Source organism: Lampetra fluviatilis, chromosome 63, assembly GCF_964198595.1.
Source record: "Lampetra fluviatilis chromosome 63, kcLamFluv1.1, whole genome shotgun sequence".
Taxonomy (NCBI): domain Eukaryota; kingdom Metazoa; phylum Chordata; class Hyperoartia; order Petromyzontiformes; family Petromyzontidae; genus Lampetra; species Lampetra fluviatilis.
In genome coordinates this window covers 2,909,641-2,929,838 of record NC_136337.1, presented here as the reverse complement: position 1 = coordinate 2,929,838, position 20,198 = coordinate 2,909,641, and the positions used below count along the sequence as shown (strand labels likewise).

At 55.8% G+C, this 20,198-nt stretch overlaps 1 protein-coding gene across 3 annotated transcripts; it reads right to left on the bottom strand.

Annotated features, from left to right (window-relative positions):
* Positions 1 to 225: 225 nt before the first annotated feature.
* LOC144951746 (uncharacterized) lies at positions 226 to 19,767 on the bottom strand. Of its 3 annotated transcripts, XM_078882086.1 has the most exons (4): positions 19,580 to 19,767; positions 14,759 to 14,862; positions 6,412 to 8,424; positions 226 to 6,357 (listed from the first exon to the last, which is right to left on the bottom strand). In XM_078882086.1, exons 3-4 carry the CDS (start codon positions 8,372 to 8,374, stop codon positions 2,720 to 2,722), a joined length of 5,601 nt encoding a protein of 1,866 aa, XP_078738212.1. In that variant the 5' UTR covers positions 8,375 to 8,424; positions 14,759 to 14,862; positions 19,580 to 19,767; the 3' UTR covers positions 226 to 2,719. The 3 variants fall into 3 exon arrangements, with proteins under 3 accessions (XP_078738212.1, XP_078738210.1, XP_078738211.1); XM_078882084.1 differs by having other exon boundaries at positions 226 to 8,424; XM_078882085.1 differs by having other exon boundaries at positions 226 to 8,424; positions 19,573 to 19,601.
* Between the last annotated feature and the right edge of the window lie 431 nt (positions 19,768 to 20,198).

Below are 20,198 nucleotides of genomic sequence, written 5' to 3'. Positions count from 1 at the left end.
CAGGACACCCCACGCATGACGCAGGACGCACGCTCACGCTCGACACACGCAGGACGCAAGCTCACGGAAGACGCCCACGCAGGACGCCCACGGGACAGCCCTCACCGAGGGCTCCCACAGAGGGAAACCTCGCACACAGCCCTCGGCCTCAGGCCCCGGCCGAAGCGGTGGGGCCCGTGCGTCGACGCCGCACAAGCAAACCCAGGCACCCGTCAGCAGGGAGAGCACAGCAAAGCCTTTTATTATTAGTTTAGGGGGTGTATTTTTTTTTTCCTCTTTTAATACAGACTTTATGCAATCATATACAAGTAAAAAAAAAATGCACACAGTTAAGCTCACTTCAGTAAGACCCACGTGGAACGGAGCTGGTTGGTCAACGTTCACCGGTGCGGTCGCGGTGAATTTGCCGTCGCGCCTTGGCCATGAGAGGGAGAAAGACTCCGCATCACATCCCCCAGCCCCCCCCCCCCAGCCGTCACTCACAAACCCTCCAGCGGCACGCGTCTCTTATGCGACAATGAAATAAAAAAAAACACAACCGCACCTTCTAAATCCTCGTAAATACTATCCGCTGTTAAAACGTACACTCGTTTAACATCTCTCCCAATGCTACAAGAAGGGTTGGGTGTTCCCCCAGCAAAGAACTCGTCTGGTCAGGCAAGGTGTCAAAGGGGGGGGGGGGGCAAAACATGAGGTTATGGAGGGTTTCATGTCCCCCACGTTTGCCGCTGGGACGATGACGCACAACGAATCCCTCATCATCACTGGCAGAGATGGGAATACAGTGTCCAAAACGCGAGCACGCACACACACACACACGAGCTGGGGAAATAAAAACGCAGAGAAGTACAAAAACTCGACAACAACAAAATAATCAACGAAAGGGAAACGATTACACAGTTTAAATTAGAGAGAAAGAAAACATCGTCAAAACACGGCGAGAAACGAGAGCCTTGTAGTGTCAAGCTGCCCGTAGGTCAACACGGACAGCAATTGGCGTCATCATCACTTGTCAACCAGACCGGGGGGGGGCCGACAGCGTTTGACAACTCGTAAATGACGCGCGGTCGCACAGTCGGCCACACAACATACGCGCAACCTGTAATAAACGCTCATGGGAGGGGGGGGGCAATACGCATAATTGATGTGTCAAAACCCACACGATTCACATTCCACAAGGGCGCGACGATTCAAACGCGCAGGACGTCTTTCACTTGATCACCGTTCGTCGTGGCGCGCCGCCACCCGTCACGTTCGCTCGACGCGCGCAGGATGTGAACACAGCGACATCGCACGGAGGGAGGCTCGGCACGTCATCGCAGATCGCCGGCTGTGGCCACGGCGGTGGCGCCTTCCCGATCACCACGGCGTTTAGGGCTCGTACGGAAACTCTTCCCAGCACAAAGACCGTCCCCCACCCCCCCTTACAGCCTGAACGGACTGTTGGGGCAAGTGCTGTTAGCGAGCTCCTATGAAAGCCGGCACGGTACAACGAGTGGGAGTCCACACCACCACCACCACGCCTGCCTTTGTCTCTCCAGTGGCGATGATCTTACACACCGCAACAGGTAGTCATTTGAGGCCGAGTCGACCTCGGGGAGACCCAGGACCAGTTGAGATAATCGTCACTCGTGTTGGCCGTGAGCGGGAATTGAACTCGGGTCACTGGGTTCGTAGCACAGCGCGCGAACCACTACACTATCGCTTCACCACTGCCGCTGTCTTTGCCCAACGCACGCACTCACACGCACGTACACACGCACTCACACGCACGTACACACGCACGTACACACGCACGCACGTCCGCTGCAGGGCCACCTCACACACGGCAACACGTCATGATCCGTTCCAACGTCGACACTCGAAAACCGTCAGAAGCAAACTGCAAATTCATATAAAACGCCAAGGACATCCGTGTTCATCCACATTAAGACTTTCGCAAGATGATCCAATGACCAGGCCTCATGGCAGACCACAAGGCATTCACACTGCACTTTTCAATGCACACACACACACACAACCTCCACTCACAGCTGTACGAAGAGAACCTTCGATTCCTCCGCACCTTCAATTCCCCGCACCTCCGCTGAACACGGTTGGCTACGTACGGTGCGAAAGAAGTTCAACAAACATACATACAAAACGGCCAAAAAATACCCGTGAGCAGGTGAGACGTGACACAGGGTGGGGGGGGGGTGGCGAAGAGGGCAATGGGGAGGGGACACACACACAGGGTACGGTGGTGCCAGCACCGTGGACTCGGGTCCAAACACGCCCTCGCTCTGCACACACCGCTCCGCTATCTCGCCGGCGGTATCCTGCCAGTCGGTCCTGGCTACACTGGAGACCACCTGAGCCCCAAACGCTGCGGCCATCAATCATCACGAGCGCCCAACATGGCCAAAGCCACACACTCGGCAGCTCTCAGAAATACAAGGAGAAAAGAAAAAGACTCAAGACTCCATGCTTACAAATCCCACATCGACCTATGGGACCATGCTCATCATAATTGCAAACCTATGTTATTATTACGCGTGGAACGCAGGCAGAATTCATTAACCCCACGTGGAGCGGCAGGCTTCCCCCACTTCCATACTGCAGGGGGCGGCGGGGGGGGACAAGCAATTGCTTTGACGGTTGCCGTGGCGACACCTCGTACGCCCCCTGCTGCCCCTGCTGCCCCTGCTGCGGGGTCGCGGCGGTGGGACGGAGACGCCGACTACACCAGACAGAGCCGCACCTTGCGCACGCCAATCGGCCGCTCGTTCAATTCCTTCACGGCTGCCATGGCCTCGCCGGTCGTTTCAAAGGAGACGAGAGCGCTTCCCGGCACCTGCATGTTCACCGATTCGGGGATCACGCGGTAGCCATAGAAGAAGTCCAGGATCTCGCTCTGGTTCACGACGCGCGGCAGGTTTTTGAGTCTCACGATGCCACGAGGCTGGGGGACCCCACCCATGCCAGGGCCACTGGGCCTATCTGGCGGCCCCGCATCCTGGCTCGCCTTGCAGAACGGGGCTCCCCCGTGACTGCCAGCAAAGCCTTCCGATAAGTTCACATTACTGCCACTGTTGCCGCCGCCACCGCCACCACCGCCGCCCCCACCGCCGCCTCCACCGCTACCACCCCCGCCGAGTGGCCCACCAAAGTTTTTGCCAAATACGCCCGCACTATCGCCGGGTGGGAAAAGAGGAGGTCTTGACATGAAGGGAGGGAGCGGAGGAGGGGGACCCCGGAAATTAGGGCCGCAGAATGGAGGGGGCCCAGTCATGGGGGGTCTGGGGCCCCCTGGGAAAAATCCTCTGTCTGGGAATCCCCCGGGTCCGACAGCGGCAGCTGCCCCGGGCTTTCTGTCGGGGCCCTGACTCTCCTGCTGCTTTTCCGGCCCTGCCGCTTTCCCCTCCATGCCAGGGTTTGCCTTCAAGGCCAGCATCTCGGCGTGGCTCACCACCCTGATGATGGCCTCCCGGCCCCCAATCAGGCTGCGGTTGAGCGATGTGGCCTTGCCAGCTGCCTCCATGCTGCGGAACTGCAGCATGGCCTGCCCAATGGTCTCTCCGTTCTTGTTGCGCAGAATCTGAATGCCCTCATCCGACAGATCGTGCCCTTTGAAGAAACACATCAGGTCGTCTTTGGTGGCGCTGCAAGGGATATTGCTCAGGTGCAGGTAGTAGCACATGCTGGTCTCGCTAGGGACCGGCTCGGGCTTCTTGGGTTCTAGGCGTTCGCCACCGCCGCCGCCACCACCACCACCGCCACCACCACCACCACCACCGCCACCACCACCACCACCACCGCCACCACCACCACCACCACCCTTCTCCTTCATCTTCTCCCCGTGGAGCCTCTCAAGGAACCACTTCTGGATGGGCCGCACGGTCAGGAAATTGTTCCCCACGTAGGACTTGTCGCGACGCAAGATAGAGCGCATGTCGTAGTCCGATTTGCACTCCACGCACGCCTTCACCGTGCCCCCCTCAGGCACCAGGATGAGGCTCTCTTCCCGAATCTCCTGCCGGCCGAGGAACTTGAGCACCGTGAACTTGTCGGCGTTCAAGGGGAAGCCTCGGATCTGCACGCAGAGCTCGTGCTCATTGGGCGAGGGGGAGCGATCCCTGCACGGGGAGCGCGAGCGCCCCTTCTTGGGGGAGTGGGACGGCGACCGCGAGCACGGGCGCTTGAGCTCGCGACCCATCGGCAGGTGCAGCAGCGGGGCCGGCGCTCCCGCCTGCGCCTCCTTCTGCGGCGGCTCGGGCCCGCCGAAGTTCTTGGCGGCGCACAGCCACTCGCGCTCGGTCGCCGGGTGCACCTCCACGGGCTTGTTCACCATGCGCTGCTGGTGCCGCTTCATGCCCTCGATTGCGTCGCGCGTGCGGTGAAACTTGACGAAGCCGTCTCCCGTGGAGCGGAACGAGTCCCCGTCGTGCCCAAGCACGACGCCGTCCACCGCCAGCCCCGCGAAGAAGTCGAGCACGTGCTGCCTGGTGACCCAGAAGGGCAGCCCCACGAGACGCACGTAAAGGTCGTCCGCATTTATCGGAGGCAAGGGGCTCAGCGTGCCCACCCCGTCGTTGCCGGACATTAATCTGCCGCCGCGGACACCGTCTGACAAGCTCGACAAACTGGCGCCACCTCTGGCCGAGAAAGGGAAGCCGGAGGACCCCTGCTCTCCACAGCCGTAGGCCGGGCCGGGGCCGGCGAAACGCGGATCGCCAAACAGCGCCCCCGCAGCGCCGGGAGGCATGGGCTGGCCGAGCAAAGAGCCAGAAACACCGGTGGAAGGAAGGCCCCTGACGGGCGGCGGCTCCAGGCCGGGCCTTAGGAGGGACGGTGCCGATCCAGGCCCTCGCCCCGGGCCGGGGAATCCCCCGACAGGGCTCGGCAAGTTGTCCTCAAAGCGAGACACGCGGCCGCTGCCGCCGTGATTCGAAGCCGACCTGCCTCCAGAATGGCCGGAGCTGCCCAGCCCACTGCTCGGACTGCCCATGGAAGAAGCGTGGAATCCCATACTAGGGCCTGTGTTCTGCACGGAGCCACCGAAGCCTGCACCGCCACCGCCACCGCCACCAACAGCCGGGCCACCCATCGGAGGAAGCCTCTGTCCCATACCAGGGCCGCTGCTAAGAGAACTAGAGAAGCCCATGCCGGAGATGCCTTGACCCAAGCCCGGGCCGCTCGGGATCGAGCTGGAATTGTAATTCCTGCTGGGTCCACCCTGACTCATCGAACTGCCACTGCCCAAAGAGGAACTTCCAAAACCCATGCTGGACCCACCAGTGGAAGGTGAGCCACCGTGGCCTAAACTAAGACCACTACTCGAAGGAGAGTTACCGAATCCCATGCTCGAACCTCGTAGACCCTTGTCACTGGTGTCTATGTTAAATCCACTATAACCCATATTTGAGCCACCTTGATTTAAGCCGGGCGGTCCACTCCGACTCATGCTGGGTAAGCCAGAACCCAAACCGGAGCCACCAGGACCAAAACTGGAACCACTACGGCTCATGCCAGGACCACCAGGACCCATGCCGGAACCACCAGGGCCCATGCCGGACCCACCAGGGCCCATATTGGAACCACCAGGACCCATATTGGACCCACCAGGGCCCATATTGGAACCACCAGGACCTATATTGGATCCACCAGGACCCATATTGGAACCACCAGCACCCATATTGGACCCACCAGCACCAATATTGGACCCACCAGGGCCCATATTGGAACCACCAGGACCCATATTGGAACCACCAGGACCCATATTGGAACCACCAGGACCCATATTGGACCCACCAGGGCCCATATTGGAACCACCAGGGCCCATATTGGAACCACCAGGACCCATATTTGATCCACCAGGGCCCATGCTGGAACGACCAGGGCCCATATTGGAACCACCAGGGCCCATATTGGACCCACCAGGACCCATATTGGAACCACCAGGGCCCATATTGGACCCACCAGGACCCATATTGGACCCACCAGGGCCCATATTGGAACCACCAGAGCCCATATTGGAACCACCAGGGCCCATATTGGAACCACCAGGACCCATATTGGAACCACCAGGGCCCATATTGGACCCACCAGGACCCATATTGGACCCACCAGGGCCCATATTGGAACCACCAGAGCCCATATTGGAACCACCAGGGCCCATATTAGAACCACCAGGACCCATATTGGAACCACCAGGGCCCATATTGGACCCACCAGGGCCCATATTGGAACCACTAAGACCCATATTGGATCCACCAGGACCCATGCTGGAACGACCAGGGCCCATATTGGACCCACCTGGACCCATATTGGAACCACCAGGGCCCATATTGGAACCAACAGGGCCCATGCTGGAACCACCTGGGCCCATACTGGAACCCATACCAGGTCCACCAGGACCCATACTCAGACCACCAGGGCCCATTCCAGAAAAACTACGATCCATACTAGAACCACTCCGCCCCATTCCAGAATCACTAAGACCCATGCCAGGTCGCATACCTGGACCCAAACCAGAAGAACCAAGGCTCAGACCAAGACCACCAGAACCCAAACTGGATCCCATGCTAGTACCACCAGAACCCATACCAGAACCCATACTGGAACCCATACCGGAACCCATACCAGAACCCATACCAGGACCACCAGGACCTGTACTGGAACCACCGAGGTTCATAGAGCCACTAGGACTTGTATTTGTACCACCAAAGTTCATATCAGAACCACCAGGACGCAAATTGGAACCACTGTGGCCCACCCCATGACCACCAGGACCCATACTAGAACCACCAAGGCCCATGCCATGACTACCAGGACCCATGCTGGAACCCATACCAGGACCACCTGGGCCCATACTGGAACCCATAGATGGTCCACTCGGTCCTAAACCAGAACCACCAAGGCCCATGCCAGGACCCATATTGGAACCCAGACCAGGACCGCCAGGACCCATACCTGAATGACTGCGATTACTGCTGGAACTGCCAGCACCAAGATTCAGGTTGGGGTCATTTTGCCCAGAGCTGCTAAAGCCCATGGACGACCCGCTGAGGCCCGAGCTGCCGTAGCCCATGGAGCCACCGCCAGAGGCTCCCCCGCTGAAGCTAGAGCCCTTGCTGTAGCCACTACCGGATGAGCCGGAGGAACCACCAGCGCCGGAGTGGGAGAAACCCGAGGACCCGTAGAGTCCTCCCCCCGCGTAACCGGTGCTGCCTCCTGACATCCCAAAACCTTTACTGGGCCCATCCCCGTAGCGCGAGCCCTGGCCGTCCGTACCCCCGGTGCCACTCATGGGCATGGCTCCCAGCGATAGCGGGCCACCACCCATGTTGAACCCGGAGCTGCTGCCCGAGCCACTAGCACCGTAACCGGAGCCTGAGGAGGACCCCGTGCCATATCCGGAACTCGATGCTGAACCTAAGCCGTAGCCGGAACCTGATGACCCAAAGCCGTAACCGGAAGATGACGACGATGACCCCATGCCATAGCCGGAACCTGACGATGATGACCCCATGCCGTAGCCGGAACCTGACGATGAACCCAAGCCGTAGCCCGTACCGCCGGTGCCACTTGACATCCCGGAGCCGCCCGTAGCCATGCCGGAGCCGTTCACTTTGCGGCTAATGCCGTCGCCCCCCAGGGGGGCCATGGGGGGCATGGGAGGGGGACCGCTGGACATGGGGGGTGGGGGCCTGTTCGACATGGGGGGAGGGAGAGAGGGCATGAAGGGGGCGGGGGGGAACGGGGGCCCAGGGGGTAGCGGAGGGGGGGGAACATTGAAACCTGACGGGGCCGAGAAAGGCGACTGGTTAGGGGGCGGCATGTTGGCACCCATAACACCCCCTGGCATGCTGGGGTTCACTGCTTTGTCCGTCATTGGGGGAGGGGGGCCCCCTCCGACCCCAACCCCCGGGGGGGGCATGGCAGAGCCCATAACGGACTGCGGAGGCGTCATCGTGCTGACGCGGGGCATCCCTCCTCCCACGCCCCCCCCGCCCCCCCCACCGCCACCGCCGCCACCGCCGCCACCACCGCCACCACCGCCACCACCGACGGGCCGTCCGCCGCCGGGACCTGGGTCACTACCCCCCACCGAGCTGCCCACTTCGTATCGGCGCCGACTCTGCTCGATCACATTCTGCATCTCGCTCTTGCTGCTGAGCAGCAGCGAGATCTTGGAGGTCTTGATGGAGCCGCCGTTGCGCATCATGCCGAGGCGCGCGTCCTCGTCCGTGGCGAACATGATGAAGGCCTCGCCCTGCTCGCCGCCCACGATGTGCACACCGCCGTCCGGGATGCTGAGCCCCGAGAAGAACTGGCGGATGTCCATCGTGCCGGCCACCATGGGCAAGCCCTGAAGGCGAATCACCACCGCCATGGCGCTCTGTGTCTCGCGCGCCCGCCCGGCCTGCCAGTCGACTCGCACACCTGCAGCAGCAAGAACGACACACGCACGCACCACGCACGTAAGCGGCGGTGGAGGTAGCGCTTGGTGGTGGGGGGGTAGGGTGGGGGGGGTGAGAGACGGGCGAGGCCGCCGGCGTCGCTCCCACCACCCGCGGTGATACGGGGACGATCGCAACCTTTATCAGAATCTGATTCACCCTGGAGAAATCCGATGAGCTACGAAGCACCTTTTTTCACAGACGCTCAAACGCGCGGCACCACGTGCGAATTCGCACGCCACAACATACGAGTCGGCTGCGGTCAACGTTGACCGTCGTCGTGCTTAAGGAGGCACCTTAAATTCGCGCGACAATTTGCCGAGAAGGCGCCATCGCTCCTGCTCCGTGGCACACCCCCCCCCACTCCCCGCTGGAGGGTGTGCAGCTGCATCGACCATGTGCCTCTCATGTAAACACGCGGGACTCGTGAACAACCACTGTGGCAACGCTGCCGTTGTTCGTCAGCCAGGCGGTGGCGGCTATGCACGTGAACTGTAATCCGGCACTGTGGCAAGGGTCGGTGGGGATCATCGCACACACGTCGCTGTGAAACTCTTTCCGAGGGCGTCGAGGAGGTGCCATATACTGGCTCAACCAGCAGAAGGCAGCACAGCAAGTAGGACTGTTTCCATCTGTACGGGGATTGAGTGCTGCCCTATTTGGCGGGCGTGGGTTTACTCCAGGTGCACCTGTTCCTCCCATATGTAAACATGCATTAACGGACTGAAAAACATTTTTAAAAAACAATACAGGACCCGCCTGAAAGAGTCCTACAGCTCAGCATGGCTCTCCTGGATAAATTAGTAAATCATAACATTTCTAAGTGTTCTTGCAAAAACCGTACACGCGGCACGGCAAATCCAGCACACGGCCTCATGGCGCAACTCTGCACAATGAGAAATTAGTGTCACACCGGCACCGAGCGAAGCAACATTCAGCAGTTCCACCGATGATTCGACGCTGTAAACCCTTTTCACTTCATTACAAGGCATCACCGCATGCGAAATGCGTTTCACGAAATGTCAGCATGCAGTACTTTCTGCACAGCGGTACAATGTGATTACATTACAGAGCACAACACAATAATGCACGAGTTCAAATAAATGTGCCACCAGCACCTTTATAACATCTTCAACACAGCCTCGTGGCGGACAAAAAGTCTTGTTCTTTAAAAGGACACTGCTCGTTCCAATGCGTTCTTGCCAAGTCACAAAAGTCACAGCAGGAAGAGACTCACTCTCAAGAAGGTCCTTTGCCCAAAACAACCGGCTGCCTTTAGCCAGTGATCATGATGAGCATGGCGAGTTGTTAAATGTTGACTTGCACGCTACCGCCAAGACAACTTCAACTTGAATTTTACACTTTGCGCATTGCGCGAGACAGTACGTATGGCTCGTGAACGCAGGCTTCAGCGACGGCTGGAGGCAAGTAGACCAAGTTGACTGGGCCACCGATTGAGAATGGCGGATAACAGGGATGCCCGCGAGAGTCCTGCAGGAAAAAGCAAGCGGATCAAGGCCGATGAGAAGACCATCACACAAGGTGGACAGAAAGGATTGGTGAGCCAGGAGATGAGGAATCGCCGTGGAGGGTGTGAATGACTGGCGGCGATATTGCAGAGTCCACACCCGGATTAAGGATTCGGGGTAAACGGTAGAAATGTGTGTGTTTGTATCGCGGAGTTTTGGGCTTCTACGTTACGCTGGGCCCCTTCTTCTGGGCGGTGACGTGGCCTAGCTGCAGCCGATTTGCACCTGTCACAGAGGTTCAGGGTTCAAATGCAGTAGTCTCACAGGATCAATACTGGGAGAGATTACCCGCTTCATACAGTGAACATTCAAGATCCCGTGACATCTTTCGCCAAGTGGCGGTCCGTAGCGTGCCGGGAAATGTACTCTATTGGAATAACAAAGCAAACACCGCCTCTCGACTGCCAAAACTTGGCAGGACCCTCCTGACAAAAGAGTCACGAAACTCAGCGAGGCTTTCCAGGGTAAATGAGCGCAACAATAATAATGATGACATCTACACCCCCTACGTGCGGGATGTGGCCACCACCGAGGCTTAAAGCAGACGCACGGCGCTGATCCCAGCTTTGTCAACACCACGGGAAGCCGGTAGAATGCGCTCTGCTAGCAAGCAGAGCTCTACTGTAAAGGGAGGATAAGCACACGTCACCGATTCGCACGGTGCGAGAGAAGTTCATTTTACATCACACATCCACCCTCCCCATTACACAGAGGCAAAGTCGGAAGCAGCAGCAGCCACCTCACAGTAACATGCACTTTGGATGTGCAGAGCGTCGAGGTGTCACCTAAACACCTCGAATAAAGGCTCATGGCGAATAAACAGCCGTGGAGGTAAACGGCAGCTTGTACTCCGTCAAACACGTCATCCCACACGCATACCTGTCAACCAGACTTCTTCACCCTATTCGTTGCGGGTTGGTGAATGTGGGGATGTATGGCCATGGTCGGAGGCACAGCTGGTGCATCTGCCCATACCCGTCAACCCGTTATCAATTCCTACCTTATTACAGACCAATTCAGACCTTTTTGGTCACCCTGTACCCCTTATAAATCTCAACGTTCATCCTATACACTACACTATACACTACACTATACACTACACTATACACTACTATACATGCCTGTCAAGCCTTTATCAGTGCCCTACCTTATTACAGACCAATTTTGACCTTATTGGTCACCTCCTGCCCTTATAAATATCAATGCTCATCCTACAAAGCCCCATCACTAATGGACCAAGAATCCGGAAACACATTGGCCTCCCATTGCTAATAACATCACGTGATCTTTAACATACTCTTAGTTCTTTCGGTAAAGTCACGTAGGTAAAAAATGAAATTAATAAATAAAAAATCACGAAGTTTCGGAGGCAACACAAGCTTCCGTCTTCAGGTGAAACTGTCACAGCAAAAAATCTGTACAGAAAATCTGTACACAGCAAAAAATCTGTACAGAAAATCTGTACAGATTTTTTGCTGTGACAGTTTCACCTGAAGACGGAAGCTTGTGTTGCCTCCGAAACTTCGTGATTTTTTTATTTGTATTTTTTATAAATTTTAATTTCATTTTTTACCTACGTGACTTCACCGAAAGAACTAAGAGTATGAATCCTTGCAGTCACGAATGCTTCAAATCTAGAAGTGATCTTTAACGTCAACTGTGAAGCAAGACGGCGTGGAGCAGTGTTATTACGGTTAATAGGCTCACTGCGGCGTTAATCAGGGCGGCCTGGAGTTGAACCGTGAACCTCTGCATCAAGTGGGTGGCGGTGCTACCGCTAGACCATGTCCATCACCCGTTATTCATCACGATTCAATTCAAGGTTTTATCAGCTCTCACCCTCTCAGAAATGTCTGGTTAAACACTAATGTGACAATGGACTATAATTAAAGGTGTAAATGGCAACAGTTTAAAGCTCAAGACTGAACAAATCGCCCGATGATGCTGGATGCAATTACCAGCGAAACGTCATATTCAAATTGTAAATGTTGTGGATTTACTTTCCAACACACTGGTGGGCTGAAATAGTAACGAATTGGCAGGTTTTGTTTACACGACAAACCTTACTGGCTGTGTCCCAAAAACCTTTATTATGAATATTGGTCGTGAAAGCCTACATGTTAAATTGACTTAACAAACCGCACTGGCGTCAATGATCCTGGCATCGCATCTCAAGCAATGAGAAGGCTCTGACTTGCCAATACTATTTTTTAATCACATCTCTGCCAGTAAAATAACGTTTCATTTAAACGTAGATATCAAATGACAGCAATAGAGAGTTATGTTGGAACTACTGGAGGCCTGTGTAATGTCATAAACCAAAATGATCCCCCTTCACGGCGAGAGCTTTTACCCCAAGAACTCATACAGGAGTAGAGGAGAGTGCTGGCGTCGTGTGCGCTGTCCGGTGCGATGACATCACGGGGCGTGGGGTCGTGCGCGCTGGGCAGTGCACGTGACGTCACGCCTCCTAGGGTATTTAAGGGATACCCCGTGACGTAAGCGGGGTCACTGTAGGAACGGGGATAGTAAACAGGGTGAAGAGGGAACCAGGGATAGTGAGAGGGATCGAATAGGGAGTCTGGGGAGAAGCCGGTGGTAGCCGTAGACGTGCTTCTCTCTCCGGTCGGTGGAGTCGGCAGAGTCCACGATCCGACACGAGAGAGAGAGAGACCGGAGCCAGCCAGCAGGGACCCGCACTCAGAGTAGGACCCCTAGCCCCTGGGAGTTGTGTACCCTGTGTAGTAGTGATAAGCTTTAATAAACCCTGGCGAAAGCCCCTAACTTACCTCCGTCTCCGAGTACGTACGTCACGAGCTACTCAACACAGGCGCACGCTGTCAAGTGCTGTCTGGCACTGGTGGCCTGTTTCAAATGGGCACCCGCCGACTGTTACCACGATCTACATACAGCGCAGCAGCAGCAGCGGCGGCGGCATTTCCTTTGCAAGTTCACGACTCGTGACGGGACCCAACGCAATTTTCTAGAAAGCTCGCGCGGCGCACGTACAGCCCAAACCTGGCAACGGTGAAAATATTCCTTCGGGGATATAGACAGCCGGTGTCGCATCACTCGAAAAAAATATTATTAAGAATGAAGAGCATCTAAGGCACCAGCTAAATAGAGAGAGAGAGACTACAGCGCCATCTTGTTCAAGGAGCACCTCATCCCAGCCAAAGACAAAACATGTACAAGGAGCTCGGCGACAAAGCTACGGCGCTCTTGGAAAGCCTCCGCACACCCAACGATTTAAACAACGCAACGTGAATTCAAACAGAACCCACACATCTTTCGTGTAAACATCGGCCTCAATGGGATGGGCAGCACCAACGCTCATAAGCACTCGGGCACCAATTCCGGTTGTTAAAGACACCGGGACCAGTGGCAAACAGACAGGCAAAGAAGATCTTCCAACAGGCGAAGTGGCGGACAAGGCAATGCTTTGCTACAGGCGGTTTAGCAGTGTACAGCTGTAGTGAGAGGAAGGGAAAAACCCAGGCACAGGACATCACATGCTCAAACCCGCACCGGTGCAATACCAACACACAGCCAACATAGACCCCCTCCTCATGAAGGGCATTTGTTGAATTCCTTAAATTGAGGGGGAAAGCCTCACACTGGGAGACATCTGCCTCGACTCTGCTCAAAATGTTGCTGTCATAATGTATGTGTGCTTAACTTCTTTCGCACCGTACGTAGCCAACCGTTTTCACCGGAGGTGCGGGTCAACTAACCAAGCTAAGACCATGAGTTTTACTCTGCCGAACATATGGGTGCCAAGGTGGGGCAAGTACTAAAACGCGCGCATTACAGCAAGAAGGACCTGTTTGAATCCTGACTCGTGTCATTCCGTGTGGAGTTTGTGTTCTCTTCCAGTTCCGCATGGGTCTCCGGTTTGTCCTCCCATAGCTTAAAAAAACAACAAATAATGCAACCGTGTTTGGCCAAAACATCCCAATGCTGAACAATTACCTGCCAGTCACTCAACAGGGATTACACATCGACTCCTAGTGCGAAAAACTTTCGCAATGACCCTCCTGAAAAACAGTCAGTGAGGCTTTTCTAAGCAACGGACTTAAATAAATGCACAAAAACATGCTCCATTGAATATCATCTTAGCTAGATGACCGACCTACCAGCAACCTGATGCTCAAAATCCTGACACGAAATCATTGCGTAGAGACAACACTGTGGAAGGCCCCAACTGACATGCCGCACTTCATATTGTGAACTGGAACCCAAAAACCAAACATCAGCTCCTATCTTGTAGATCTGTAGCTATGCGGTGTCCCAGTCCGTCCAACACAAGTGTTTAGCTTGATTCATGATAAAATAGGCTTGAAAGCTCAGTCAGATGTATCATTATGGCACTCTAGCATGTAACAGCAGTTTTGTCACCGAGAGCGAGCTCTTAAAATGCATACGGGACAGCACGCAATGCGTAGCCTAGGTCTGCAAATACAGATTCTTATTCTGAGATGTATTTACCGCGGTGTATGGCGTCTTTTTGATCCATGCGATGGATCACAGCCACAGTCTCGCACAAGAACCGTCTCACCAGGCCACGACCGCCGACGCGGCAAGCGCCCTCGGCGAGCACCTACGACTAACGCCGGCGCGGCGCACGAGTGCGACCGAACCCTTGGTCTCTCCTTGCGCCGGTGCCTGGGCACAAACCGCGGCGGGTAGCTGCCGCTTTTGGAAGCCCCATGGATGCACGCGCGGCGAGTTCTGCGCGGCCGTGTGTATGGAGCTGGCGTCCGTGGGAGCTGTGCTTGCGCCACTTACCTGCGAGAGCACGAGGCCACGAGAGCACGGGGGGCGTGCGACGGGGAGGAATGCTCCTTTGCTGGCTGACGCTGCCAGCCAACCTAAAGAAATTCTCTCAACAACTGCAGAGAAGAGATAAACACGACACCGTCAGCAGCAGGGCCGCCACCCGCACGGCGCCGTGCGCCAAAACCGGCAGCGCCGGAAGCCACGAGCGCACAGAGATTAAAAAGAGAATCGACACAGCTGTTACGCCAACCCACTGCCCCGCCACTCGGCGTTTACAAATCACACACGGCGAGCCAGAACAAACCCCTCCGTGGAGCAGCGGAGATGCGAGAAAATGACAAAAATAAAATGCTGCCACACGGCCGTGCGGTGCCAAACTCGAACCTGGATAACAGTCTACATGGCGCCAAGTGGCGCTGCGCACGGAGAACGGTTGACAGATTAGGCCACATTGACTGCACACGCGCGCACATCGGTTTACGTCCCAAGGTCAGCGCCAAGGGGCGACGTGGACACGGCACGCACGAACGCCTGCAAGGGCGCGAGCTCCAGCCTTCGCGAGCACCACGGCCTACTCGAGTGAGCAATGTCGCCCACCACTGCCCACCACTGCCCACCACTCTCACTGCCCCCCCCCCCTGTCGCTTTGGTACCAAGCGCAGCAGCGTCTCTGCCTCTCTGCCCTATGGCTTCAAGTGTGAGTGGGGCGCCCAGAACACCTCAACAAGAACCTACGCGACATCACACAATCAACGCAAAGTAATGGTCGGGAAAAACAAGGGCAATCATCGGCAGTCACATCGCGGCAATTTCTTCACTCGGTTCACCACGAGGGAGCTAATTTGTTGTTGAATACACCGCGCTTGAAACCAAACATCTCTTCCACACACATCATCATTATTATTATAACGGCAATAATGCCCCCGAGTTCATCATTGGCCAGGTCGCTCGGAGGCAGAGCGAGTGGCTCGCAACTGAAAGGTTGCGCGTTCATATCCTGTTTGGGTCGGCGGGGGGGAACAGTGACTTGGCCCATCACCCCTCCGGGGTAGTAAAAATAGGTACCACTTGGAGAGGAATAGAATAGCCCCCGCCATAAGAATGTGGAATTTCTGCCACGGGTTAAGGGCTGTAAATGAGAATTAAGCATTGACTTTACCGAAAGAACCAAGAATATGAATCCCTGCAGTCACGAAAGCTTTAAATCGAAATTTACAATCATCACGATTTAATGTTTTGAATCCACTGCACGTGGTGTCATTACATCTCTGCAAATCCTCACTGACTATCAAGAATATCTTGTACAAGAAGGCCCCTGCATCGTTTGCTTTGGACGCATTGTCTTCACGAGCAGTTTGGCTTTGCGCGGGGCAGAAACTGGAGAAGCTGGAGAAAATCCACACGCGAGGGGGATGGCGACGGTCAACGCTCGCCACAGACCGCATGAAAGCCCCCACGGTTCAGCAGGGACCAAGGTTCTTAGAGCTGAAGGGCAGCATTTGTGAACACAGGACGAGCGAAACGTAGACACAGCAAGCCCGAGCGCCAGGAAATATGGAATCACGCTGGCCACTCTACGCAGGCAAGGAGACGGCTACTACTGAACGCACAATTTTCAGGAGGGGGCAATGGTTTATAGTGGGGAGGTGGTGGGTGGCGAAGTTACCCCCTGTGGCACTGAACGCCAACACTGAAACGCGAACAGAACACGAAAAGGGACCTTGCATTGAGCTGCTGGAAGTTGGGATAAGGTCAGTGGGAGGGCTAATAGTGCTGGCTGGCCAGTTGGCTTGGGCTAACCTACAGACTGCACTTGCTTGGCTCGTGTATTTTAAAAAAAGCATTCTTTGCAACTTTTCCTTTACGATGTTTAAGTGGCGAGGCAGAGAAAATTATTCTCAGTATCTGATCCCATCTAGTCTGATCACAACACTGACATTTATGAACACTGTACTCTTTCCAATCTTACCAACGATTGCGAGCGGAAACTCTGAACATTTCGACTGTTTGGTCAAATTCCCCAGCAGATCAGAGAGTTTGTGTGCGGCAGCAAATCGGAGGGACCGGAGAAAGCCCTCTGCGGCGCGTAGGAGACGCATAACAACCCAAAAAAATGTCCGCACAGACGGGTTCATGGACCCGGCTCGCTCCAAGTGCAATGTCCTCGAGTTGGGGAGTTCCTCAAATCACTACATGGTCCACCAGCCCTCGCCTCCGGCGTGTCACCCACCACACCCACCGGGGAACACTGCGGCTACAACGCCTGCACCACCACACCGTCGACGCCAGACGAAGGTGCCCCGTATAGCCTTAACAGACTGTTGGGGGCAAGTGCTGTTAGCGAGTAGCAGCTATGAAGGCCCGGCACGAGCACACGAAGGGGTGGGGTGGCCAGCACCACGCCAGGCCGCCTTTGTCTCCCCAGTGGCGATGTTTACTACACACCGCACCAGGTAGTCAGTTGAGGCCGAGTCAACCTAGGATAGGCCCAGGACATAAAGACAAAGATCCCCCGTATAGCCTGTAACAGACTGTTGGGGCAAGTGCTGTTAGGGAGCAGCAGCACCTACAAAGGGGTGGGTGGCCAGCAAACCACGCCGGGCCGCCAGAGGGCGCCACCAACAACCAGTAACGGAGGAACGAAGACGAACAACAACAAGGCGACCCCAGAGATCTGCAAACCCAGGAGGGCCCGGCCATTGCTTCACGTGGAATGGGCTTAACACGGATAACAAGAATAACATTGTGCCCGTCGGCAATCCAGAAAATCCTCAATACCATTGTGGGGACGATCCCGATACATCGAACCGTCTGGCCAATTCTACGAACCAAGGAGTTTGACCTCGGGCGAGGGACTAGCGCTCAAATATCTGAGAAACCCATTGCTGCGATGCCGTCCACTGGCCACCTCACGACCGGGTGGGCCTCACTGAACCCAGCCTGACTCAGTGAACCCAGCCTGACTCAGTGAACCCAGCCTGACTCGTTGAACCCAGCCTGACTCAGTGAACCCAGCCCGACTCAGCCTGACTCAGTGAACCCAGCCTGACTCAGCCTGACTCAGTGAACCCAGCCTGACTCAGCCTGACCCAGCCTGACTCAGCCTGACTCAGTGAACCCAGCCTGACTCAGTGAACCCAGTCTGACTCAGTGAACCCAGTCTGACTCAGTGAACCCAGCCTGACTCAGCCTGACCCAGTGAACCCAGCCTAACTCAGTGAACCCAGCCTGACTCAGCCTGACACACTGAACCCAGCCTGACCCACTGAACCCAGCCTGACTCATTGAACCCAGCCTGACTCATTGAACCCAGCCTGACTCATTGAACCCAGCCTGACTCAGCCTGACCCATTGAACCCAGAATATTCAGCTGTGACGGTCCCACCTGATGACGGAGACTTGTGTTGCCTCCGAAACGTCGTGATTTTTTTTCTATTATTTTTTATTTTTACCCACGTGACTTTACCGAAAAAAATAACGAAGAGTATGAATCTTTGCAGTCACGAAAGCTTCAAATCTAGAATTAACTCATTGAACCCAGCTTGACTCATTGAACCCAGCCTGACTCAACCTGAGGACTCAGTGAACCCAGCCTGACTCAATGAACCCAGCCTGACTCAACCAAAGCCAGGACTTCGTCTAGTCCACCCTGATGAACACCTCCGTCCACCACACTCGACCATCACCCCCCCCCCCCCAACACCCTTCCTGGCCAACCAGATGCAGACAGCGGTGTCCAGAGGGCGAGACGATAAGCGAGCCCGAGGGGACCGAAGGGGATTTGAAGACACGGGGAGGGAGGTGGACAAATGAACACAACAGGAGACTAAAGAGGTGTGTGGACAATGGGACATGATGGGGGCAAGCGAGTGACCAAGGAACACGGGGCCCCAATGAGACCACGATTTGGGGGGCAAAGAGACCATGAAACGAGGATTTGAAAACACGGGGAGGGAGGTGGACAAATGAACACAACAGGGGATTGGAGAGGCGTGTGGACAATGGGGCATGATGGGGGCAAGCGAGTGACCAAGGAACACTGGGCCCCAATGAGACCACGATTTGGAGGCCAAAGAAACAATGAGACGACTTACTAAAAGAAACGGTGAACCAGAAATACGGGACAAGAGAAAGTGAGAGAAAGGGATACGGAATGGAAACACGTGGACCATCGCTCACAGACATCCAGACGTGGCATTAGAGAGACAACAGGGAGACAGAAAACACCACAGAAGGACAAACACCGAGACAAAAAAACACACAGAGAGACAAAGGCGGTCATGCCGAGAGAGAGAGAACTGTTAGTGCAGACACGGAGAGAAAGGTGACAGCGTAGAGACGATGGCCACACACAAAGACGAAGCAGGAGGAGGAGAAGGGGGGGCAGACACGGAGAGAAAGAGAGACAAAGACGACGGGGAGAAAGAGACACACGGAGAGAGACAAAGACGGCCACGCAGACACACAAAGATGGCCACGCAGAGACACACAAAAGATGAAAACGCAGCCAGACACGAGGCTTAGGGTGAGAAACCAACACAATCAGACACGTGAAGAGATACAAAGACGGCCACGTTCCCTACAACCACCTCCCCCATCACCACCACCGCCATCTCGCGGCCTCCGTGCAGGAGGAGGAGAAGATGGAGGGCGAAGGGACCCAACCCGCCGTTTTGTGTTTGTTTGTTAAACTCTCCTCCAACCTTCAACCTCCTCGTCCACACGAACCAGTGGACATCGCCTCGTTCGCTGTGAACTCTAGAACGTGAAGATGTGTTGTTGTATGTGGGTGGGTGTAGGGTGTCGAGGTATGAATCCCGCACCACGAACCTGAGGAGAGACGCGGGCGGCCGCTGACGACGACGACGTCGTTCCACGGACTGCGCAGGAGGCGTGGGGACGTCCTTCGCTCGTCAGTTCAGAGGTTTTTTGTGTTTTTTGTGTTTTTTAGTTTTTGTTGTTGTTGTCGGGGTTTTTTTTAACCTACACGGGTACGTTGCCACGCTCGCGCTTGTTTGATTTGTGCTCTCACATCACACCACGACCAGCTCCTCGCGTCTTATTTTTTGTAATCGGGTAACGTTTAAAGCGATTTTTTGTGCGTGCGTGGTGGGTGGGGGGAGGGTGGATGAGTAAGAGGGGAGGGTGAGGGGTGGGTGGGGGGTGGGGGAGGGTGAGGGGTGGGTGGGGGTGTGGGGGGGAGGGTGAGGGGTGAGTGAGAGGGGAGGGTGAAGGGTGAGTGAGAGGGGAGGGTGAAGGGTGGGTGTGGGGAGGGTGAGGGGTGGGGGGGGGTGAGGGGAGGGTGAGGGGTGAGGAGTGGGTGGGTGAGGGGTGGGTGGGTGGGGGGGGGGTGAGAGGTGGGTGAGGGTATGGGGAGGGTGAGGGGTGGGTGAGGGGTGGGTGAGGGGTGGGTTAGAGGTGGGTGAGGGTGAGGTGAGTGGGTGGGTGA